The sequence below is a fragment of the Calonectris borealis genome, chromosome 3, assembly GCF_964195595.1.
Source record: "Calonectris borealis chromosome 3, bCalBor7.hap1.2, whole genome shotgun sequence".
NCBI classification, from domain to species: Eukaryota; Metazoa; Chordata; class Aves; order Procellariiformes; family Procellariidae; genus Calonectris; species Calonectris borealis.
In genome coordinates, this window is record NC_134314.1 from 615227 (window position 1) to 640696 (window position 25470).

At 69.1% G+C, this 25470-nt stretch overlaps 1 protein-coding gene across 2 annotated transcripts in view; it reads right to left on the reverse strand.

Annotated features, from left to right (window-relative positions):
• Positions 1-25470, reverse strand: part of DNMT3A (DNA methyltransferase 3 alpha) — a 40524-nt gene that overhangs the window by 10672 nt on the left and 4382 nt on the right. Inside the window, exons 2-5 of one of the 2 annotated variants that reach the window (XM_075144727.1) lie at positions 24613-24717; positions 10640-10910; positions 5757-5803; positions 4952-5098 (exon numbers count right to left, since the gene is read on the reverse strand). In XM_075144727.1, the coding sequence (XP_075000828.1) occupies positions 4952-5098; positions 5757-5803; positions 10640-10910; positions 24613-24717 (570 nt within the window). Of the gene's footprint in view, positions 1-4951; positions 5099-5756; positions 5804-10570; positions 10911-24612; positions 24718-25470 lie in introns of both variants that reach the window. The other variant, XM_075144726.1, reaches the window with a different exon arrangement.

Genomic DNA, 25470 nt, shown 5'->3' on the forward strand with positions numbered 1-25470 from the left:
AATCACGTTCCCCGGGCTCCAGACCCCCCCAGGGGTGATGCCGAGCAGAGCGAGGAGCCCAGGCGGGAGCCGCCATCGCACCCCATCAGACACACTTGGGGTGCCCGGCACGGCGGGCGGACCCTGCCAGCGCCCCGGCAGGCTCTGCTGGCCCCGCTGCCCCCCCTGCCAGCCCCGGGGCAGGGCTCGGCCCCCCAGGGCCCCCAGGCAGGCGGTGCCCTGCAGAGCGGTGGCTCCTGAGCTCCAGGACCCCTTTGTGTTGCAGAGTGGAGGGACAAAGGGACGGATGGCCGTCACCCCCGGGCAGGGGGCTGCCCCCCAGATGGGAGGGCTGTGGGGCTGGGAGGGGGGATGGCAGCAGAGCCCTCCTGCCCTGCGGACCCTCACCCTGCCCAGGGGGTGCCCAGGCCGATGGGGCAGCACCTTGGCCAAACCGCCTCGCCCAGGGCAGCCCCCCCTTGAGACCCCGAACACCAGCTGCACGGCTGCACCCCAAGGCCAGGCGAGCGGCACTGGCCCCTCTGGGTCACAGTGGGGTGATGGCAGCCCACGGGCACCCCGTCCCCGCCAGCACCCCTTCGCCATGCCAGAGCAACAAAGCTGCTTTGGGGACCTGGAATAAAATGAGCTGGGGGATGCACCCGCTGTGTCCTCGGGCAGGGACCCCCCGGCGAGGGGCACCCAGGGGCACTGCGGTGCCGTGGGGGGAGCATGGGGCACCCGCTGGGTCTGGGGCCAAGGGAAGAGCCAGGAGGGGCCCGAGGGGCACTGGAGAAAGGCCGCAGCCAAGGGAGGGGGGAATGAGGAAGAGGAGGGAAGAAGCCCCAGCAGAGGCCTGTGCCCCTCGCAGAGGTGACAAAGCTGCCATTCCTGCCGTGGGGGTGCTTCTGCTTTTCCTTGGGGAGAGGCAGGAGTGTGGGGAGAGGGAGGAAATCTCCCATCCACCGGTCGTTAAAATAGAGATAAGCTGGATCTCCAGGGGATGGGCACATCCAGACAATCAACCCAACCTCCGGCCCTCCTGCCCTCGGGCCGCAGGCAGCTCTGCCAGCCCCTGCCCCTGCCCCTGCTCCTCTTCCTGCCCTACCTCCACCCCCATCCCCTGCCCCTGCCCCTGCCCCATCTCCATCCCCATTGTCTGCCCCTGTCCTTGTCCCACCCCAACCCCATCCCCATCTCCATCTTCATCCCCATCCCCTGCCTCATCCTCATCCCCATCCCCATCTCCATTTTCATCCCATCCCCATCTCCATCCCCTGCCCCTACCCCATCCCCATTCTCATCCCCACCCCCATCTCCGTCCCCATTCCCTGACTCTGTCCTTGTCCTTGCCCCACCCCCATCCCCATCATCTCCATCCCATCCCCATCTCCATCCCCTGCCCCTTCCCCATCCCCATCCCCACCTCCATCCCGTCCCTGCCCCATTCCCATCCCATCCCCATCCTCATCTCCATCTCCATCCCCATCCCCTGCCTCATTCTCATCCCCATCTTCATCCCATCCCCATCTCCATCCACTGTCCCATTCCCATCTCCATCTCCATCTTCATCCCATCCCCATCCCCTGTCCTTGCCCCATCCCCATCCCATTCCCATCCTCATCTCCATCTCCATCTCCATCCACTGCCTCATCCTCATCCCCATCTCCATCCCCATCTCCACTCCATCTTCATCCCATCCCATCCCCATCCCCTGTCCTTGCCCCATCCCCATCCCATTCCCATCCTCATCTCCATCTCCATCTCCACCCACTGCCTCATCCTCATCCCCATCTCCATCCCCATCTCCACTCCACCTTCATCCCATCCTATCTCCATCCCCTGTCCCTGCCCCATCCCCATCCCATTCCCATCTCCATCTTCATCCCACCTCCATCCTCTGCTCCATGCCCATCCCTATTCCCTGCCCCATCCCCGTCCCCACCCCACGGCTGGCACAGGGTTCGGGGTGCACAGCCGACACCAGGGCCCAGCTGAGGGTGTCCCAGCACGGACGGGCAAGGGCCAGTGCCCGGACCTGTACGTTACTGCTCCGGCTGCAGCCCTGGCGAGCGGCAGCGACGGCCCCTGGAGCCTGTGGGGGGTGAGGAAGAGGAGAGAAGGCTGGAGGAGGCCAGGCCGTCCCCGTCCCCGCCGCAGCAGGGCTGGTGACCCCAGCTGAGCTGCTGGGGCCCCGCCAGGCAGCCTCTGCCCCCCAAACAGCGCTGGCGTGCTGGGGCGCGGGCAGTGGGTGTCCCTGCCGCGGGGGGCACGGGGCCGTGCCCGGTGCGTGGCGGGGGAAGCCCCGGCACCATCTGGGGATGAGGAGCGGCCGTGCCCGGCCGACGGGGCGCCGCCAGCCCACTCCGCTCGCTAAAAATACACCCCAGAGGTGACTGATTACAGGTTTGGGGACCTCCGCAGGGAGGAAACAGCCGGTGCTGGAGGGCTCCAGTTTGGCGAGACCAGGCAGGGCTGGCGCCGGCGCCGGGCAGGTTTGCCGGGCAGGGGAGGCCGTGCTATGGGGGCCCCTTCCTGGGGAGGGGTCCCTGTCCCCCAGCCCTCCGGGTCCCTGGCACCCCCAAAAGGAGCAAACCCCTTCGGGGCACGGCCAGTGCCGTACCGGGGCACGGCCAGCACTGCGTCTGGTGCAGGGAGCTCACCGGAGGGAGGGAAAGGGCAAGGCTCCCCCCGTGACGGAGCCACACGGGCTGTGGGTGGCAGGTCCTGTCCCCTGCCCCTGGGGACCGTGTCGCTGACACCACCAGCAAGTGACAATTGGTGCTGGGCATGCAGCTCGCAGGCGGTTGTCAGCCGAGATCGGGGCAAAAAGCCGATCCAGCCTGAAAACGTTTCAGGCTTTCTCCCCGTAATGAAAAGAAAACACTTATTCTCATTAGAAAAATAAAGGAATTAAACGCGGCTAAATTCAGCATTGTTTGAGAATGAGAGACGACTCAGAAGAAGTATTTTGATTTTTTTAGCATTTTTTCCCAATTATTTTTGGCTGATGAGCGATTCTGGCTGACCTGAATCTGCATTTGCTTTGGCGAGTGAACCGTGTGTTGGAAAATTGTTACTCGGCGGCTGCAACCACCAACCTCCCCGGCTGCGCCGAGCTGCGGTTTGCCCCGCATGCTCAGCACGGTGCGGCATGGCCGGCAGCGGCCTGCGCTGGCCAGCACGCAGCGCGGGCAGGGGCGGGGGGCTGCGAGGCCGGGCGCTGCTGGAGCAGCCATCACCGGCCCATGGCTGGAGCCCACGGCGCAGGGGCCCGTGCGTGGTGGGTGCCCACCCCAGCCGGGACACCCCCCGGGACACCCGCCGGCTCCGCCAGCCCACCCTGTGCCTGGCTAAACCTCTGCCCGCGGGCAGCAGCCGCACACAGACCCTGGGTCCAGCAGTGACCCCCCCACACCCCAGCTGCCACCCCCCTGGGGCGGCGGGACCCCCTCTGCCCGTGCTGGCCTCCCCAGGAGGAGCCGATCCACGAGACCCTCTGGCACAGCCACCCCTGCCGTGACAGCCGTGCCCTGAGCCCCATGGGGACATCGTGGCTGTGCCAGCTGTGCCCTGTGCCCCATGGGGACATTGTGGCCATGCCAGCCGTGCCCTGTGCCCCATGGGGACATCGTGGCTGTGCCAGCCATGCTCTGCTCTGTGCCCCATGGGGACATTGTGGCCATGCCAGCCGTGCCCTGTGCCCCATGGGGACATCGTGGCTGTGCCAGCCATGCTCTGCTCTGTGCCCCATGGGGACATTGTGGCCATGCCAGCCGTGCCCTGTGCCCCATGGGGACATCATGGCTGTGCCAGCCATGCCCTGTTCCCCATGGGGACATCGTGGCCATGCCAGCCGTGCCCTGTGCCCCATGGGGAATTCGTGGCTGTGCCAGCCATGCTCTGCTCTGTGCCCCATGGGGACATCGTGGCCGTGCCAACCATGCCCTGTACCCCACGGGAACTTCATGGCCGTGCCAACCATGCCCTGTACCCCACGGGAACTTCATGGCTGTGCCAGCCATGCCCTGTGGAGTGCCCTGGCTGTGCCAGCCTCCCCCTGACCCCGCGTGGTGCCAGCGTGACGGCGCTCGGTGGTGCGGGGCTATAAATAGTGCCGGGGGCGGCGGTGGCGCGAGGGGACCTGTTGCCAGGGCGACCCGCTAGCAGCGGGGGACGATGCAGAGAACGGGGCGAGGGGGGAGCGTCGGGGACACCGGTGGGGACGGGACCCCTGGGGTGCCCGCAGAGCCCCTGCCCCATGGCACCCCCCGAGCAGCCATCGGCACCGCGGCCTGCCTGCAGCCCTGCGCCTGCGCCGGGGCTCCCGCCACCCCCCAGCCTCCCGCCGCTGCCCTCGGCTTTGCTGATTCCGGCTGCGTCACGGCACGCGCTGGTTCCCCGGGAAACCGGCAGGAACGGTACATCCCGCGGGAGAAGGGCGGGCCCCGTGCTGCCTGCACCGGCAGGCCCCCTGCACTGGCGGCTGCGCACGCCGGGCCCCTGGCCCCTGGCCTACAGTGGCCCCCGGGGGGCACAGGCGTGAGGAGCGAAGCTGCCCACCCTGGCCATGGCCCGAAAGCCGGGCGCAGGCAGGGCAGCGGCACCGCCGCAGCGGTCCCGCAGGGAGTGCCCGCTCCACCGCCAGCCCCACGGCACGGCGTAAGCTGGGGTGCCCTGCGGTGGGGCTGCGCGCCCGAGCCCCCTGTGCTGACCGCCCCTCATGCAGCCGGTCACCCCGGCACTGCCGGCACCTGGCAGAGCGCTCTGCACGTGTTTTGCCGGAGCTCTGCCCCCATCGTTAGTGACGCCACTATTAGCCGTGGGAGCCTTGGAGACAGCGAGACACTGTGGGGCCTGGGGTGCTTGGACCACGCAGCGCCACGCAGCCCGCCCCGTCCCGGCATCACCTCCGCGCCGCGGTGCCCTGTGCCCCCTTCCCCCGCCCCTCCGGCGGCGGCCGGCTCCTTACCTCCCTCTTCCAGCGGGCCAGCCACTCGTCCCGCTTCCTCTTGCTGATGTAGTAGGGGTCCCCGGCCTGGAAGGTGTGCCGCTGCATGGGCCGCTGCCGCAGGCTCGACTCCCAGCCCAGCCCGCCGCGCAGCCGCCCGCGGGAGCCCTGCCGCCAGAGGGAGAGAGAGGAGGCTGAAGGCCGCGGCTCCAGCGCTGCCGCAGGCACCAGGGATGGCAGCGCGGCAGGAGCCGTGGCCTGGGACAGGCAGCGGGGGGGGGACAGAGCGGAGTTGCTCGGGGGGGCTGGAGGTGGCACCCCACTGCGCACGCTGGGACCAGCCGGGGGTGCACGCACACACGCGTGCACACACACATGCTCTGGCCCACGTCTGCACCACGACCTGGATGCACCAGAGCTGGGCACCACGCCGTGGCTTGCTGCACCGCAACGGGCACCGCCGGCACCGTCCCGGGCAGGGACCTGCCCCAGGCCGACACGCTCTGCCCGGGCAACCTGGGGGAGGTGTGGGGTCAGCCCGGGCAAGCACTGTCCCGCCGGCAGGGCTGGATGGAGGGGGTTTCACCAGCCTGGGCATGGCTCGGTGCCCGGCTGTGTTGGGGTGCAAGAACCCAGGACCCCCGTCCCGCCGGGGACCCCGTCCCTGCAGCTCCCCCATGGCCGCTGGTGCCGAGGGACCACGGGGTGCCGGTTCCTGCGGGCATGGGGAGCGCCGTGCTGGCCGGTGGGCTGCGGGGCCATGCTCATCTCCTGCGGGTGCCGTGGTGCAGCCCCCGGTGGGAGCCCGGCCCCGGGACATACTTGCCTCCATTTTCAGGGTGTCGAAGTTGTTTTCTTCCTTCTCTTCCTTGCCTGCACACAGAACAGAGAGCAGCCGTCAGCCGGGGGGATCAGCTCGGTGCTTCGGGGCAGGGCAGCTGGGCCCTCGCAGGGGAGAAGGGGGCCCACCTGGGACCCCCCACCCCGGCTGGGGGCCTGCCCTGGGCCGGGGAAGGGCACCCATCGCTGCCATGCGAGGCCTGGGCTGTGCTCCCCGGGGGGATGCCGGCTGCTGGGACGTGAGCTGGCTGCTCCCGTGCCTCCTCCTCACACTCTGGCCAGGGGGTCTGGGGGCTCCGGGGGGTCCGGGGGAGCGGCCCCCGCTGGGGCCGGGGGCAGGCAGGGGAAGCACGCGGAGCCCCGCCGGCTTCCTGTGCTATCGGCACATCTCGCGCGCTGCAGGTACGCGGCGAGCCACTGCCGGGAAAGCGGCTAAAAATAACCACGACCGTTTCTGGGGTTGCGAACCTCCGTGCACCCTGAGCTGCCGGGGGCCGGGGCCGAGCAAGGGCAGCCAGGTCGGAGCGCGGGGTGTGCGCATGCAGGGGCACCCACCCACCCGTGCCTCACCGCGGGCAGCGCTGGGGCCAGCGGGTTCCTGAACCGGGGAGGGCACCTCCCTCCTGGGCGCCGACATCCCTCCGCGCTTCGCCCCGGCTGCTGGGCACCGGCCACCCCGGCACAGACCTGGGCTGCAGGGGGGGGGCTCGGCCGGGATCCCCGGTGCCCCCTCGCCGGCTGAACAAGCGCCCTGTTTTGCTGCAGGGCACAACGTTGTCCGGGTCCTCGGGCTGTGCTGCAGCCCCCCCGGACGCCCACCCAGCCCTGCGTGACACCCAGACAGTCCCTCGCAGCCGGCAGATGGGGACCCGACCCCCCGCAGCAGCCGGCCTCTGCCCCAGAAGCAGCGAGGCCCGAGCAGAAGAGCGGCCGAGAGCCCTGCTCTGAGCGCTGGGGGACAGTGGGGGACAGCGGGGGACAGGAGCTTTCCGGCTCCATGCTGGGGGTAGGAGCGTGTGCGTGCCCTGGGCGACCTGTCCTCCCGGTCCTGCCCACAGGCACAGGGAACTCAGGTGGGGAAACTGAGGCACAGGAGAGGGGACCTGACCTGTTCCGTCACTGGGTCCAGCGACCCAGGCACTGGGACTGGCCAAACTGGGGGGCACTGACCAAACTGGGGACATGCAGCCAACTCCCCCCACCCCTCTGCCGCCCTGCCTGCTGTGCGGCTGAGGGACGCAGAGCCCAGCGCCGGGCTGTTACTGGTGCCAGGGCTGCCACAGCGCCTTCCTGCAACAGGCCATGGCGGCCGCGCAGCTGCAGCTCGCTGCCTGAGCATCCCACACATGCCCGGTGCGGCTGGGGCTCGGCAAAGCCCCCAGCCTCAGCTCCTGCCCATGCCGGCGCCCCGCAGCAGCGCTGTGCCCCGTGCCCTCTGCCCGCCTGCTGCGCCGACGGGCCAGGACGCAAGTTACCAACTGACGGCAGGATCCTGCCCGAGACCTTCCCCCGCCGGGGATTTCAGCAAGGGCAGGACTGGGGGGGACAGCGAAGGGGCGCAGAGCCAACGGGGTGGCCGGTAAGTCGTGCTTGGGCAGCGCTGGAAGAGCAGGTCCTCGGCCCCGTGCGGGGTCAGAGGGGCAGCGAGAGGTGAAAAGCCAGTGTGCAAGGAGGAGGAACCAGCGGCGGAGGCGGGAGTGCTGGGTGAGGGGGCGAGGGATGCTCGGGAGAGCCCTCTGGCCAGCTGGGCACGAGGCAGCAGGAGCTGAAGGACCAAGGAGCAGACGAGGATCTGGAAGGAGCCAAGCCTGTCGCTGGAAGGTGACAATGCCGCCGCTACCTCAGCGCAGACACGGCTGAAGCGCTGGGAATGGTTTCTAGGGAAGGGAACAAGCTCCTGGCGGCTGTAACGGCTCCCCGAGACAGCCTCCGGGCACTGCTGGTGCTGCTTCGACACCGTCACCCGGGCATTTGCCCCGAGCCCGGTGGAGGAGCCTCAGAGCAGCGCCGGGGCAGGCGGCCCATGGCTGCAGCCAGACACGGGCTGTGTTTGCAGGAAAGCGCCGGAGAAGAGAGGAGGGCAGGGAAGAGCCTCCAGATGATCGGAAAGCGCTGCCCGGCAGGAATGCAGGCAGCTGCCGCTCTGCCTGCGCGGTGAGAAGAGCAGGAGGAGGATGAGCACCATGCGCAAGGGCCTCGGGGCAGGTCACGCCGGGGGAGGAAGGGCTCTGCAACGCCAAGGGGGAAGGGCTGAACACCAGCCCGAGGCTGGAAGATGAAGCCTGACCTGCTGACAGCACCCACGTTCATGGTACCCACGCTCACGCGCCGTGCTCACGGCACCGTGCTCACGCTCCCGCCGGTGCCCGCTGCTGCCGGCCTCTGAATCCAGAGCTCTGCCGTGCACGGGAGCCAGCGGCAGGGCACCCCCGGGGCTGTCTCCACCCCACTCCGCACTGGTCCCACATGGGGCGTGCCGTGCTGACCCACACTGGCTCAGCCCATCTGGTCCAGGTCCTCTCTGCCGCCGCGGTCAGCCTGGCACTGGGGCTGCCACCATGACCCACGCCCAACCACGGCATGCCCAGCCCAGCAAGCTCCCCCCGACCATCTGTACCGCGCTGCCAGCTATGGCTTCTCCGCTCCCTCAGCTGCCTGCTCTCTGCCTCGTGACTGCAGCGGCATCTGCATCGCTCGTCTCCATCCCCAGCCCTGCCTCATCTGTCTCCATCCCAGCCCAGCCTCTCCCCTCTCCACCCCAGCCCTTCCTTGCTTGTCTCCATCCCTCGTTCAGCACGGCCAGCACAGGATCTGTGCTGATCCGGGTCGAGAGGCCCCCGAGAGCCAGAGCCTGATGTGCCTCGTTCTCCCCCCGTCTCTGCTCCGCAGTGCCCCACGGTGCCAGTGCTGTGACACCCCAGCTCTTTGTCCCCTCTGCTGCCAGCTGCCTGTCCCCCGCTGTGGGGAGAGCACGGCCCCCATCCCGGCTCATGGCTGGTCCAAGCTGCCCCATCCCACCACCCGGCTCCTCCCGGCCAAGAGGGATGGTGGCAGCGGGGCTACAGGCCGGTGTGTGCCCGGGGGGCAGCCGGGGCCAGTGCTGGGCTCCTGCATGACCTGCGCCCGAGCCGGACACCCCCTTCCGGCTGCGGAGAGCGGAGCTGCTCCTGCCTGTGAGCAGCCACGGCCGGGGAAGGTGCTGGTGGGGGGAAAAGCCCGTCCCCGGTGAGCGGCAGCTCTGCGGGGGTCGGGAGCCAGCACAGACGCTGTGCAGCCCCAGCGAGCCCGGCCCCGTGGGGGCCCCGGCAGGCAGCACGCCAGCGTGCCGTGCCCAGGGCGCTGCGGCAGCTCGCCTCTGCCCAGACAGGAGCACGGGCATGACTGGGCAGCGCACGGGGCTGGCACGAGCTGGGAGCGGGTGCCCTGTGTCCGCAGTGCTGGGGCCCGCAGGGGAGCCGTGCGTTTCGCAGCAGGTGGCGGGGGCAGGGCTGGGAGCCCTATCTGCACCCACGCTCACGGACACGACACACCCACGGACCGGTGGAGGCCGGGCCCCGCTGGGGCCCCCCCGTCCAGCCCCCGGCTCCGGCCGGGCCACCCGGAGCCGCTCCCCAGGACCACGACCAGCGTCTCCAGGGACGGAGACCCCACCACCTCCCTGGGCAGCCTGTGCCTGTGTCACCCTCACACTGAGCAGTGTGTCCCAGCGTCCGGGGGACCCTCCCGTGGCCCAGTTTGTGCCTGTTGCCTCTGGCCCTGGCACTGGGCACCACTGGAAGAGCCTGGCCCTGTCCTCCTGGCACCCTCCCTGCAGGTGTTTGTAGACACAGATTCAACCCCCTGAGCCCGCTCTGCTCCGGGCTGAGCAGTCCCAGCTCCCCCAGCCTCTCCTCACAGCAGAGGTGCTCCAGTCCCTCCAGCATCTCGGTGGCCCCTCGCTGGACTCTCTCCAGTCTGTCCATGTCCCTCTTGTGCTGGGGAGCCCAGCACTGGACCAGCACTCCCGGGGTGGCCTCCTCAACCAGTGGGCAGCACTCCTAACGCGGCCCAGGACGCCATCTGCCTTTGTTGCTCAAGGACCTGCTGCTGGCTCACGCTCGGGTTGGTGTCCACCGGGACCCCCAGGGCCTTCTCTGCCGCGCTGCTTCCCAGCTGGGTGCTCCCAGCACGTGCTGGTGCCTGGGCCTGATCCCCAGCACGGCGCTGAGCCCACCACCTCGCGTGCTCCCTGCAACGCCCAGAGCAGCACCGGCACGAGAGCTGGCACCTCCTCGGCACCGGGGCAGCGTGGCCCCAGGACCGCACCACGCACGCGCCTCCTGCTCTGCCCCCGGCACATGCAGGGCTGCCATGCAAAGCGGCACAGGCAACGGCGGTGGCGGGCACGCTCCCGGGCAGGCTTGCATGCAGGCACGGGCACATCTGTGCTGTGGGGCACCTGCACCGGCTGCGCCAGCAGGACGAGGACCGACCTCCCGTCCTGCCCGCCCTGTTCCTGCCGGGGGGAGCGGAGCCCGGCGGGAAGGGCGGCGCCACGGGATGAGCACGCGAGGGCAGCCCCCGCTCTGATCTGCTGCCCCTACCCCAAATCCCGCGTGGCACAGAGGGGCTCAGCCCTTCCTCCTCCTCCTCCAGCAGCGCTCCCCAGCCCGGGAGCCGCTGCAGCCCGGACCCCTCCCGGGACGGCATGCCGGGCAGGGCGGGGGGCCGGGGGTCCCCGGAGGGGCGCAGCAGGCGCCGGCGGGACCACGGGCAGAGCCGCAGCCCCGTAGTGGGGAGCCCTCAACGCTAAGGTCTTACTTTTCTCTGCGGCCTCCAGGAGTTTCCTCCTCCCGCGTTTCTTCTGGGGGTCGGAAGGGGCCAGCTCACCCTCATCGGCCGGGGCGTCCAGGCCCTCCTTGGGGGTGCAGCGCCCGTTCTCCAGCGCCCGGCCCGTCTCGCCGTCTGGCAGGCTCTCCGTCTCGTCCTCCTCGGGGCGCCCGCCTTTGGGGCTCGCGCCGCCCTCCTCCACGCCCTTCCACTGGGCACCGTCCCCCTCCACGTCCCCGTTGGGCAGCGGCTCGGCAGGGCTGGCCTCCGGGCAGGGCGCAGGGCACTTGGGGATGGCCGCGATGTCTTTGGGGGTGTCACTGCTTTCCACCTGCCGAGAAGGAGAGGGAAAGGAGCTGCGATGGGCACTGGCAAGGGGGGCACAGCCCCGCTCGCGCCCCCCCCACCCTCCCAGCCCACACCCCACCGGCCCACAGTGGGAGCCCTCGCACCGCCTTGGTGCAACCCGCCCCATCCCTGTCCCCGTCCCCCTGCCCTGACCCCACTTCCCCACCACAGACGGCACAGCACGAAGGGTACCTCCGGGACCACAGCCCATACCCCCAGAGACACAGCTCCACGACGCGGTGATAATCTGGGGGCAAATGCGCATTATGCCAAAAAGACCAAGTTCCACCTCCTGCGTCTCAGGCATGCCGGGCTGCCGCTGCCTGCAGGGCAGGGTGCCCCAGGGTGGGACGGGGCTACAATGGCTCCCTGAGGACCAGGACACGTGGCCATGGCACCCTCAGGACATTGGCACGCTGTCATGACATCATGAGGACCACCACACTACACCATGGCACCCGGAGGACCAGGATGTATGGACGTGACATCATCAGGAACAGGACATGCTATTATGACAGCATCAGGACGAGGACATGCTGCCACGGCACTTTCAGGACCAGAACACACTGTCATGGGATGTCAGGACCAGGACATGCTGCCATGGCACCCTCAGGACTGGGACACATGGACATGACACCATCAGAACCGTGACACACTGCCATGGCACCTTCAGGAACAGGACATGCTGCCATGACATCCTCAGGACCAGGACACACAGCCATGGCACCCTCAGGACATTGGACATGCTGCCATGACATCCTCAGGACCAGGACACATGGCCATGGCACCCTCAAGACATTGGACACACAGCCATGGCACCCTCAGGACATTGGACATGCTGCCATGACATCCTCAGGACCAGGACACACGGCCATGGCACCCTCAGGACATTGGACATGCTGCCATGGCACCCTCAGGACCAGGACACATGGCCATGGCACCCTCAGGACATTGGACATGCTGCCATGGCACCCTCAGGACCAGGACACATGGCCATGGCACCCTCAGGACATTGGACATGCTGCCATTACATCCTCAGGACCAGGACACACAGCCATGGCACCCTCAGGACATTGGACATGCTGCCATGACATCCTCAGGACCAGGACACACGGCCATGGCACCCTCAGGACATTGGACATGCTGCCATGGCACCCTCAGGACCAGGACACACGGCCATGGCACCCTCAGGACATTGGACATGCTGCCATGGCACCCTCAGGACCAGGACACATGGCCACGGCACCCTCAGCACTAAGAAACACTGCCACGGTACTCTCAGGACCAGGAAACTCTGCCACAACATCCTCGGGACCAGGACACGCTGCATTGACACCCTCAGGACCAGGACACATGGCCATGACATATTCAGGACCTGAACACAATGCCACAGAACTCTCAGGACGAAGACACATGGACGTGACATCATCAGTACCAGGACACACTGCTGTGAAACCCTCAGGACAAGGACACACAGCCATGGCACACTCAGGACCAGGACACACTGTCACGGCACCTTCAGGTCCAGGATACAAAGCCGTGACACCCTCAGGACCAGCACAAGTGGTCATGACACCTTCAGGACCAGGACAAATGGCCAAGGCGCCCTCAGGACCAGGACATGGTGTCATGACACCTTCAGGACCAGGACACACAGACACGATACCCCCAATACCAGGATGTGCTGTCATGAAACCCTCAGGACCAGGACATAGTGGCACGACACCCTCAGAGCCAGAACATGATGCCATGGTACCCCCAGGACTTGGATACGCTGCCATGACACCCTCAGGACAAGGACACACAGCCATGACACCCTCAGGACCAGGACACACTGCATGGCAGCTTCAGGTCCAGGACAAGTAGCCAAGACAACCTCAGGACAAAGACACATTGCAATGACACCCTCAGGACCAGGGTACAATGCCATGGTACCCTCAGAACAACAACACATCGACATGACACCCACAGGAGCTGGACACATGGATGTGACACCGTCAGGACCAGGACACAATGCCATTGCACGCTTAGTACCAGTACACAACATGATGACACTCTCAGGAGCAGGACACACGCCATAACACCGTCAGGACTAAGACACACTTCCATGGCTGCCTCAGGAGCAGGACACATGGACATGGCACCCTCAGGACCAGGACACTGAGCCATGGCATTTTCAGGACCTGGACACACGACCATGAAATCGTTAGGATCAAGACAAACTGCCATGGCACCTGCAGGACCTGGGCATAGGGACATCATAGAATCATGGAATGGTTTGGGTTGGAAAGGACCTTCAAAGACCATCTAGCCCAACCCGCCTGCCATAGGCAGGGACATCTTCAACTAGATCAGGTGGCTCAAAGCTCCATCCAACCTGACCTTGAACACTTCCAGCAATGGGGCATCAACAACATCTCTGTGCCAGTGTCTCGCCACCCTCGTCATAAAACATTTCTTCCTCATGTCCAACCTAACCCTACCCTCTTTCAGTTTAAAACCATTGCCCCTTGTCCTGTTGCTACAGGCCCTGGTAAAAAGCCTTTCTCCATCTTTCTTATAAGCCCCCTTTATATATCGAAAGGTTGCAGTAAGGCTCCCCAGAAACAGGGGATGCAATGCCATGGCACCCTCAGGAGGAGGACACAAGGATTGACACTACGAGGACCTGGATACACTGCCAAGACACCCTCAGGACCAGGACACAGTGCCATGGCATCCTCAGGACCAGCAGACATGGACATGATACCCTCAGGACGAGGACACAATGGCATAGCACCCTCTTGACAGGTACACACAGCCATGGCAGTTTCAGGACCAGGACACAGTACCATGTCACCCACAAAAAACAGGACATGGAGCCACGGCCTCCTCAGGACCAGGACACACAGCCACAGCACCCTCAGGACCGAGATATGCAAATATGACACCCTCAGGACCAGGACACAATGCCATGACACCCTCAGGACACGGACACACTGCTACAACATCCTTAGGATAAGGAAAAACAAAGCCATGGCACCCTCAGGAGCAGGACACATTGCCATAGCACCTTCCTAACCAAGACACAATGCCATGACAGCTCAGGACTAGGACATGGTGCCATGAGATCCTCAGGAGCAGGACACAATGCCATGACAACCTCAGGACAATGACACATGGCAATGACACCTTGAGGAGCAGTATATACTGCTATGGCACCTTCAGGAGAAGGACACAATGGCATCACACTTTCATGGCCAGGACAAATGGTCATGAAACCCTCAGGACATTGGACACATAGATGTGACACCAGGAGGGCCAGAAAATACTGATGTGGCACCTTCAGAACCAGGGCACAATGTCATGACATCCTCAGGACCAGAACAGACTGCCATGGCACCTTCAGGACCAGGACACACCACTGCGTCACCCTGAGGACCAGGATACACCACCATGGCACCCTCATGATCAGGACAAAATGCCATGGCACCCTCAGGACCATGACACTCCAGCATGGCAATCTCAGGACAAGGACATAGTGCCACGACTCCCTCAGGACGAGGACACACTACCATGGCACCCTCAGGATCAAGACAAAAAGAGGTGACACCATGAAGACCAGGACACAGAGACATGGTATTCTCATGGCCAGGACACATGGCTGTGGCACTCTCAGGTCCAGGACACGCTGCCATGACACTTGTCAGCTGCAATAACACCCTCAGGACCATGACACAATGACATGGCATCCTCAGGATCTGGACACCGGGACATGACACCCACAGCACCAGGACAGAAGTATGTGACACCACGAGGACCTGGATACACTGTCATGGCACCTTCAGGACCAGGACAAACTGCCATGACACCCTGAGGACTAAGATAAAATGGAGATAACACCATGAAGACCAGGACACGGAGCCATGGCACCCTCAGGACCAGAACACAATGCATGGCAGCTTCAGGTCAGGACAAGTGGTCAAGACACCCTCAGGACCAAGTCACACCTCCATGGCACCCTCAGGGCCAAGACACAAGGGATGACACCATGAGGACTTGGATACACTGCCATGACACCTTCAGGACCACGAAACCCTCAGAACCAGGACACCCACAGGACCAGGACATGGTGCCATGGTACCCTCAGGACAAGGACACACCGGGATGTCACCCAGCCGCTCCCGTCCCCATGTCAGTGAGGACAGCCCCTGTGCGGAGGTGACACGCGCGCTGGCCGTCCTACCCGGCTTGCCTGTGCCACAACGCCGCGGTGCGGGGCCAGTGTTGGGTCCCCCTCACTCCCGCCTGTCCCCGTCGGCATCGGGGACGTGGGGCCACCCTCCCCAGGACGGCGGTGCACGTCTGTGCTTGTGCGAGAGACAGGCGGAGCCGGGGCCCGCGACGGCTGTGCGCGCGTGTGCGCGACAGGCAGAGCCAGCCACCGAGGCGTGCGCGTGTGACGGGAAGGGACGAGGCATGTGACAACCGCGTGTGTGCATGTGTGCGTGCATGGCAGCAGGGACAGCCCGTGTGGGCGTTCCTACATGCGTGTGCGCATGGGGACCATGACGTGTGTGTGTGTACAGGTGACAGGCAGAGCGAGGCCCTGTGACAACCCCGTGTGTGCACACGTGTGCAAGTGCGACACAAACGTGGCCCACGGGGTGTCCGAGTGTGAGAGGGAGAAAGAGTGTGACAGGCACAGCCGGGGCCTGTGACGTGCACGCGTGTGTCAGACAGGCAACGCCAACACCCGCCGGTGGGTGTGCGTGTGTGACAGGCGGTGCCAGCGTGTGCGACAGGCGGGTGTGTGTGTGCGATGGCGCCCGCAGGAAACGTGCAGCCGGCCCTGGCTCGCGAGTGCAGCGACAGAGCGGCGAGCGTGCGCGAGCGTGAGACACGGGGGAGGACCGTCTGCGCCGGCACTCACCGGCACGCCAGGCCCAAGTGCGCACCCGCGTGACAGACAGCGCCGACGTGAGCGCAGCAGACGGCGGTGCCAAGCGCACGAGCAAGGCCGTGGGGCTAGGGATGGCATCGCTGGTCCTCTGCCATGTCGCCAGCCCCGGGGGAGCCGCACGGCACGGCACAGCACAGCACGGCATGGCATGGCATGGCACGAGCTGGTGGCGGCAGGAGCGGGAGTGGAGTCAGAGCGAGAGGAGCAGCCCGGCTCGGCGGTTTCCGTGGCAAAGGAGAGTGAAAGTGCCGCTGCGTCACTGCGACAGCCAGCGCCGGACGCGCGGCACAGCCCACAGGGTGGGCTCCACCTCTGTCGCTTGCCGGGGCCTGGTCGGCCCTGCTGCCACAGTGCCGGGGAGCACCGAGTCCCTGCCCGGGCGTGCTCCCGGGGGGGTCCCCCCATGCCGGCCCCTGGGGGGCCCCATCCGTGGGGCTTGGCCCTTGCCGGCACGGCACAGCAGAGCCGTTTGGGCACCAGCACCATCCTCCCCGGAGACCCCGTACGCTGCCCACGGGCATGGGGTGCCCGTCCCAGCCTCGCCCCAGCTCCCCCAGCACCGCCGGCCGAATGTCCTAAGTACAGACACCCGCGGGTGCTGCCGGTGCCTCCCGGTGCCCGGAGCTGAGGAGGTGGCACCCGGCCCTGTTTCCTGTGCCCCGCGCTCGTCTCCGCAAGCTTGTGCACCCCGAGCCCCGTGCCTGCCCCTGTGAGCTTGTGCACCCCGAGCCCCGTGCCTGCCCCTGTGAGCTTGTGCACCCCTGAGCCCCGCGCCTGCCCCCGTGAGCTTGTGCACCCCTGAGCCCCGCGCCTGCCCCCGTGAGCTTGTGCACCCCGAGCCCTGCGCCTGCCTCCGTGAGCTTGTGCACCCCTGAGCCCCGCGCCTGCCTCCGTGAGCTTGTGCACCCCTGTGCCCCGCGCCTGCCCCCGTGAGCTTGTGCACCCCTGAGCCCCGCGCCTGCCTCCGTGAGCTTGTGCACCCCTGAGCCCCGCGCCTGCCCCCGTGAGCTTGTGCACCCCTGAGCCCCGCGCCTGCCCCCGTGAGCTTGTGCACCCCTGAGCCCCGCGCCTGCCTCCGTGAGCTTGTGCACCCCTGAGCCCCGCGCCTGCCTCCGTGAGCTTGTGCACCCCTGTGCCCCGCGCCTGCCCCCGTGAGCTTGTGCACCCCGAGCCCCGCGCCTGCCTCCGTGAGCTTGTGCACCCCGAGCCCTGCGCCTGCCTCCGTGAGCTTGTGCACCCCTGTGCCCCGCGCCTGCCCCCGTGAGCTTGTGCACCCCGAGCCCCGCGCCTGCCTCCGTGAGCTTGTGCACCCCGAGCCCTGCGCCTGCCTCCGTGAGCTTGTGCACCCCTGAGCCCCGCGCCTGCCTCCGTGAGCTTGTGCACCCCTGAGCCCCGCGCTCACCCCCGTGAGCTTGTGCACCCCTGAGCCCCGCGCCTGCCTCCGTGAGCTTGTGCACCCCGAGCCCCGCGCCTGCCTCCGTGAGCTTGTGCACCCCTGAGCCCCGCGCCTGCCCCCGTGAGCTTGTGCACCCCGAGCCCCGCGCCTGCCTCCGTGAGCTTGTGCACCCCGAGCCCTGCGCCTGCCTCCGTGAGCTTGTGCACCCCTGAGCCCCGCGCCTGCCTCCGTGAGCTTGTGCACCCCTGAGCCCCGCGCCTGCCTCCGTGAGCTTGTGCACCCCTGAGCCCCGCGCTCACCCCCGTGAGCTTGTGCACCCCGAGCCCTGCGCCTGCCTCTGTGAGATTGTGCACCCCTGAGCCCCGCGCCTGCCTCCGTGAGCTTGTGCACCCCTGAGCCCCGCGCTCACCCCCGTGAGCTTGTGCACCCCTGAGCCCCGCGCCTGCCTCTGTGAGCTTGTGCACCCCGAGCCCCGCGCCTGCCTCCGTGAGCTTGTGCACCCCTGAGCCCCGCGCTCACCCCCGTGAGCTTGTGCACCCCGAGCCCCGTGCTCGCCTCCCCACCCCTGTCCCCCCCGGGACGCACGGCAGAGGCCTTGCAAGAAGCTGGGAGCACCGGGGGCTTTGCAGGATCCCAGGGACGGAGGGAGAGGATCCAGGTTTGCTCCCAGCCCAGCCTTGCCCAGCCCTACCTGCCCAAGGCACGCTGGCATGCGTGGGGGGGCGGGAGGCAAGCCCTGCCTGCTGCCCTGCCTGCCACCCTGCCTGCCGCCCTGCCTGCCGCCCTGCCTGGGCTGGGGCAGGGCCCCCCATCTCTGCGGCAGCGATGCCAGGAAATGTGGCCGCGCTGCAGGGACAGGCAGCCCACCGGCGCCTTCCCTGTGCCGCCGCCCCCACCTCCGTCCTGGCCCTCCCGGTTCCCCATGGCGCAGGAAGGCCAGGGTGCCGGGGGGTGCGGTGTGAGGCTGGCGCGTGCCGGGGTGGCACGGAGGGGAGCCGGCTGCAGGGACCTTCCTGCCCGTCCTCAGCAAACTACATGTCCCAGGATGCACTGTATGGTGGCAGGGTGCCAGGGAGCAAATGCCGAGCTGCCAGCTGGGCTTGCCGTGAGCCGGGGTGCCCGTGGTGCTGCCGGAGTGCCCATGGTGCTGCCCACCCTCCCCTGACGCAGGGCCGCCGGGAAGGGGACGAGAGAGGGGATGCCGAGGCTGAGGCGTGGGGCAGGAGCTCGGGGGGGCGGCAGGTGGCGGGGGAGCCTTTGCTCTCCAGAGCTCCCCGGATTTGCACCGCCACCCCTGCCGCCCGCTCCCCCGCAGGGCACAGCAGCCCCCTCCCCAGGTGTGCCCAGCGGGGGGGGCGTGTGCCGCTTACCATGGTGCATCCCCTCCGGCTGGCGCGCAGACCCCCGTCACCCCCGTCCGGCTGCCGCCCGCCCGTGCGCAGGCGCCTCCTCCCGCGCTGGCGGCCGCGGCCCCGCGGCGGCGGGTGCTTCCTGCTCGGCCCGGCCGCCCCGGCTCGCTGGCAGAAGTCACTTCCTCCGCTCGCTTGCTCGCTCGCTGGCCCCAGCCCCGGCGTGTGGGGGGCTGGGGGCTGTTGTGCCGAGGGGCCGCGAGTGGAGCCGGGAAGGAGGGGACGAGCTGCCCCGCAACCCGCAAGGGGGAAGGGGCTGGCAAGGCAGGAGGGGGCATTGGGGGCCGGGGGGACCCTCGCAGGGTATCCGGCAGCACCGGCGGGGAGCCACGGCCACGCCAGCGCAACGCCTGGCCGCCCGCGGGGACGCAGGGAACCGCTCCCAAACGCCCTCCTGCCGTGCCGAGCTTGCACCGCGCAGCCCCCGCCGCAGCACTGGCCAGAGCGGGGCTGGCCCCGCTCCCACCCGGGGACAGTGCGGTGGTGTCACTCGTGCCGGAGATGTGCACACACCAGGGTGGGGACCACTGCACAGCCACGCGCCGGCGACACGCGAGCCACTGCTGACAGTCCTGGGGTGCCTGGCAGCCTTCCCCTGTGCCGGATGGCCTCCCGGCTGGGGCCGGCGGCAAAGCCCGGACCCAAGGGAGGGCACGGCTCAACCAAGCAGACACGGTTGCCGTCGGGAGGGTGGAGGTGTCGTGCCAGGCTGCCACACGGGAGCTCCCAGCCACAAGCGAGGGCATGCGTGGGGCGACAGAGGCTGAAGGACAAACCTCGGTGCGCTTGGCCGATGGACGCCGCAGCCCCGGGAGGCCTGGACACTGACCGCAGCGGTGGGATGGGCTGCGGGGACACCGCAGTGTGCCGGGATGCAGCCCTGGAGCAGCGGAGGGAGCTGGCACTGGGGGCGAGATGGATGCCGGAGAGCAAAGCCCCGGCTGGCGGAGGGGAGGGAGCTGCCAGCGCCGCCATGCCTGCGCCCGGGCCTCACGCCGGCTCTGGAAGTGATTGTGTGGCGCACGCTCCGCCTGCGTCCCCCCGCGCCCCGCTGGTGCCCCGACCGCCCCGGCTCAGTGCGGCCGGGGGGCTCAGGGCAGGAGGAGCTGCCGGAGGGGCCGGGGCTGGCTCGGAAGGGGCCGGGGCAGCCTGGACCAACAGGGACGGAGGGAGACTCGGGGCAAACCGAAGCAGGGCTCATGGGCTGCACCCCGCTCCTGCAGCTGGGAGTCCCTGCAAGGGGCTGTAGCTGGAGGGACAAGCGGGGCTCCCGTCCCACGTTGCTCATGGGAACAGGCCGGGGGTCCCCGACCCCACAGCCCCATGGCGAGCAGGAAGGGACCTGCTTCCCGCTGCGCCCCCCCCATCCCCTGCACGCCTGCGTCCCCCAGCTCCCTGGCTCACCCTGAGCCATGGCAGAGGCTGCCCTCCCTCGGGATCCCCGCTGCCGTCCCCCCAGCGCAGGGCCGGGGCCGGGCTGCAGCTTGTGGCGGGGTCCCAGCCGCCCCCAGCCCTGCTCCCACCTCCTGCTCGGGGCCGCATCCTGGACACCACGCCGAAAACAATCGCAGGGGCTGCCTGGGCTTCCCGGGAGGAAACGGGAAGGCGAGCAATGTGCTCCGGATTAGGCGGCTGCGGGGGCTGGCGGAGGCGCGGCTGCGGGGGGCTCGGCCCGCTGCCCCGGCAGGATGGGGCCGGGGGGGCCACACAGGCGTGGGGGCGGCGGGAACACGGTGGCACGCGCTCCCCTCGGGGCTGCGAGGCCACAGCAGCGGCACCGGCATTAACCCTCCTCCGCTGGCCCCTAGGCTGGGGAGTGCCGCCCTGCCGGGACCACGCACCCGCGCCAGCAGCCACGCCGCCCCCTGCCCACGCGGGGCCGCGGCCGAGCGGAGCAGATGGGGCTGCCGTGCCGCGTGCCGCCCCGGCGCCACGGCCCCACTCCGGCCCCACTCTTGGCAGCCTCTTCCCCCCTTGCGGCAGCCCCTCCTGCCAGCACGGCAGACCCCGGCCCACCACGCTGTCAGGGAACGGGCGTCACCGCGCATCTGCCATGGCCCCCCCCGGCACAGCAGCCGCTCGGGCCTGGCTCCCTGCCCGCGGCGGGGGGCTCCTTGGGCCCTGCGGTGCTGCCGGACAATGCCAGGAAGCCGCGCTGGGCAGGCGGGTCCCTCTGCGTCGTGGTGGGATGGGGGCACATGGGAGGTTAACCCCGGGACAGGACGAGCACCGCGACCCGGTGCACGACGGGGACATGAAGCCCACCCGGCACCACGGCTGGCACGCCCCGGCACGGCACCCATCCAAAACCAGCCTCCCCGCACCCTCACGCCTCCGGCCCCGCGAGAGCCCGGTGCTGCCCCAGCCAAACCTGGCGCCCCGGCTCCGGCCCTGCTGCCGCTTCCCTGCTTGGGTCGGGACCGGACCCCGGCTCACCGGGTCCCCTACGCTGCCGGCATGTCCCGGTGCTGCCGCTCGGACACCGCCACCGGGCCGGGGAGGCACAGGGGAAGGGGAGGCCGGGACCCACCCCGCGGCCGTGCCCCTCCCCGGCCGCCCCGGCGCCCGTCCCCGTCGCCGAGGAGGGCCCGGCGGCGGGTCTGCCTTCCTGCCCACCCACCCGCTTCCTCCGCGCCGGCCGGGCCCTGGGAACAAGCGCTGCCTTTCTCCCGCTCCCCTCCCCTCCGCTGGGCCCCCGCCAAGGACGCTGCTCCGCCGGGAGCCCGCCGGGCTGGCCAGCCCCGTGCCGGCCCCGCCGCCTCGCTCGCTGCCGGGGGGACGCCGGCGGGGCCTGGGCCGCGGGGCGGGGGCTGGCTCTGCCAGGGACGCGTGCTGATGCTGGGGACCGGTCCCCGCAGGGGGATGGGGGACAGCCCCGATACACCGCAGTCCTCGGGGAGCCTCGCGCCGACCCCAGTCCCGGAGCACCGGCGGCAGCTCCAAACCCGCAGGGCCCCGGCTCGAGCCCGGGGAGCTGCCAGGAGTGGGGACATGGGATGGGGCAGCCCCTGGGCAATGCCCCCTCTGCCAGGGGGAAGGTGCTGGCAGAGTCACTGCCGTCCATGGCACCACCTGCAGAGGCACTGGCAGAGGCGGTGTCCCACTGCTGGGCCCCTGCCGGGCCCGGCTGGGCTTGGGGGCACTGGTCCTGGAGCCATGGCACGGCATGGTTCAGCACGGCATGGCTTGGCACCGCATGGCATGGCACAGCTCAACATGGCATGGCGCACCACAGGACAGCACGGTATGGCCTGGCACGGCTCAGAATGGCATGGCTCGGTGTGGCACGGCATGGCTCACCGATACCGCGACACCCATCCCTGCAGGGCTGTCCCCAGCCAGACCCCCTGGCTGCCCCCTCGCAGGGCGAGGGTCCGGGGGGTCGCCCGCCTCAGCCCCGCAGGAGCAGTGTGTCACGGGGCCGACAATGTCACACCCTGGGCAAAATACCGGCGACACCTGGGAAAACAGAGGGGCCGTTAGGGCCGCCGGGCAGGGCTGCCCCCACCCTGCCCGCTGTGCCAGGCAGCTGCTGGCTGCTGCCAGGGCCTGTCTCTGCCCGTCCCCGTGGGCGCTGCTCAGCACCGCTGCCCCCAGGTCCGGCGCGGGCAGGCCTGCCTGCAGCAGGCATCTCCTCCTCCCGCCTCCCTGCCAGCTCCTGCCTGTCCTCTGCACCCCGCTGAGCCCCCTGCGGGGACCCAGCCCTGATGGGGGTCCCAGGGCTGAGCTCCCCGCCCCGCGGACGCGCTGGGAAGGGAAAGCAGCAGCAGCACGGGTCCTCGGTGCCCGGACACCCACTGGCCCCGTGTCGAGCCCCCCGTGACCGCAAGCCCCGTCCCCAAGCGGGGCTCATGTCCCTGCCCCGGGCGCGGGCCGAGGTGGGTGCTCAGCACCCTCCTGCAACACATCTGCCTGCTGAGTCCCTGTGAGCGGGGGCTTGGGGACCCTCGGCTGGTCCCCAAGGAGCCAGCCCGCTCGCCCAGGGTCTCCATGCCGCGTGCCAGCTCCCCTCCACCCCAGTCTGGTGCCCCCGGCCAGGGGCCGCTGCTGCAGGCGCCGGCACCGCGGGGCTCTCCAGCGGGGAGGATATTTTTAGCAGCCCACACCCGGCCGGGGCTTCCCCTGGCCTCCTGGCAGTGCCCGCGGGGCCGGAGGGCTTGCCAGCTCCGCTCGCTTGGCAGCAGGAGCCGCCGGGCGGCCGGCCGGGCCAGCGCTGTGCACGGGGCAGGTGCGGCGCACGGGAGCATGCAGCAAGCGCGCGTGGGACAGGCGCCTGCTGCGAGCCAGCCGGCTCTTCTGCAGGAGGCACCGGCAGGTGCCTGGTGCCGTGGCACCACCGCCATCCATCCACCCTGCTCCGGACCTGCCGTGCCGGAGGGGGCTCCCAGGGCCGCCTGCTCCGACGGCCAGAGACCTCCTGGTTCCCAGGCTCCGTCTGTTCCTGACGACTTTCCCCATTTGTTCCTGTGCCAGCATTGTTCTTCTACCGAAACAGCTCCCCCCGCCCCGGCACGTACCTCCCGCCCTGCCGGATTTACAGCCAGCGCTCGGAGCCCGGCCGCCCGCTCCCCCGCCGGCTCCCGGCCCCACACCCCATCGTGCCCCATCGGACCCCCACCCGCCCCAGGCAACGCCATCCCGGCTTCCCTGGCCCTGCAGCCGGGACAGCAGGGATCAGGACAGGCAGCACGGATCTGGACACATCCAAGGATTAACCCTTTCTGCAGCTGGAACCTTTGCAAAAAGGTTTTGCAACCTTCTAGCAGCGAAGGTGCCCCAGCCCCGCTCGTCTCCTCCCAGGGAGCTCTGCCCCTCTGTCCCCTCCGATGGGGCCAGGGACGCGGATGCTGCCCGAGCCCTGCCTGTGCCCGGGCCCAGGGTGACGACGTGCACCTTCCCTCCGGGGCTTCAGCATCAAGAGGAACCGCTGCTCTCCTCTGACCACCGCATTCACGGTGGCACCAGCAGCCGGCGGCCTGACACCCAGCCAGCAGGGAGGAAGCCACTGTGGCTCCCCAGCTGGCACCATGACACACCACGGCTCGGGAGGGCCAAGCCACCGCCTCCACGAGTCCCCCCCGGCCCGGGTGCCCCGCCCTGGTGCCCACCAGAGCCGGCTGCTGCCTAAAGCCCCGAGCACCCTGGCACCCCGCAGCACCCCCCTGCAGGCACGGCAGCCCCTGAGCACCACGGCGCTCTCCTGCGCCTGCCCCTCGGCCAGCGGCACCGCCGGGGCCCCGCGAGGCGCTCCCCGGGATGAGCCGTTTCAGCTGCTTTGGCGCATGGCAGGCCGCGATCCTGGCCAGCTGGGCTAGTGAGCCGGGAGCTCATCGAGCCCCGCACACTTAAGAGTGGGCATCGCCTGCGTGGCAGGAGCCGGGGAAGCTGGTGGCGGCTTAGCCCTGCGCACTCACATCCGCCTCGTTATTGCAGCTGCTGGCGCGACCCCGAGAGCTGTGCATCATCGCCCCGGGCGCCGGGGGCTCCGCTCCCCATGCCCAACCGCCCCCGGCAGCCGGGGGAGGGCTGAGCGGCTTCGTGGGGGGGCGGCGCGGGGGTGCCAGCCCCCCAGACAGGGAGCAAATGCACGGCGGGGCCTCGACCGAAGCCTCACCGAGCGGAACGTTGCTGCCGCTGGGCACAGGAGGGGCTTGCCGGGGGCCGCGGGGAGGGGGCAGCGCTGGGGGCCGGTGGGGGACGCTCCCCTCCTGCCGCTCCGCCGCCCTTGGCCTCTCCTCCTGGCCGGAGGCTGCTGGGGCCGCGAGCGAGTGGCTGCGTGCCCCGGCACGCCGGGGAGGCGGGCCAGCCCACGGCACGCCGGGAGCCGTAGTCTCCCGCCAGCGCGGCGCGTCCACCGGGCGGCGGGGCAGGACAGCCCCACAGGGGGTGGGCCCGGCGCCCCCCACCTGGCCCCCGCGCCCGGCGCCCGCTGGCTCACCTGGGCATGCTTGCGCTTCCGCCCGGGCCGCCCGGCTTTCCTCATGGGCGTCCCCGGCTCCTGCTTCTCCTCCTTGCTCTGGTTCTCCTCGGGCTCCTCTTCCCCCTGCGAGCCGGAGACAGAGAGGACGGTTACGCCGCCGGCGCCGGGGCCGGGCAGCCCGGGGTCCTGGGCACGGCTCCGCTCCTGCTCGGCACTGGGATCGCCAGCACCATGGGTGCACCGCAGAGGGCCGTGCACGGCTGGGTGCCTGGCCGGCAAGGCAGGAGCACTGCCGGCATCACCAGGCCAGCGGCTCCCGGGGCACCATGAGAAGGGCGATTGTGGCTCCTGCCAGGGCTCGGGCTGCGGCGCAAGCCGCTGTGGGGCTGGGCGCCTTCACCGTGTGAGCCCTCCTGCACCATGCCCCTGCGCCGCAGCCGGCTCAGGGGTACATGCTCGCTCTTGCAACCCGCTGGAGAGCCCTGCGCATGTGGGGCTGGGGGCTCCTGCACCGCAGCACGCGGAAAGGGTTGCGTGGACCCCACGGCACGGCATGCCATGGCACGGCATAGCATGGCGGCCTGCAGGGAGCCGTGCAGCTCCCTGGGGACAAGGGCAGGCAGCAGGGGCCAGGGTGCCCTCGGAGCAGGCAGGCAGCTGCCTGCTTCACCGCACCGCCCCCAGCGCGGGCGCTTCGGGGGGCCACGCACCCCTCTCCATGCTCTGCCCTGGAGCAGCTGCCAGCGCCCCGCCGCCCCGTCTCCCTCTCCCTGGCGCCGTGCCCCAGCCCCAGGCGCTGGCAGGGCGCACGTGCCGGCACGGGCGGCGGAGCAGGAACGCTGCCCTGGGAAATGAACCTGCTCCCCGCGCCGGGGC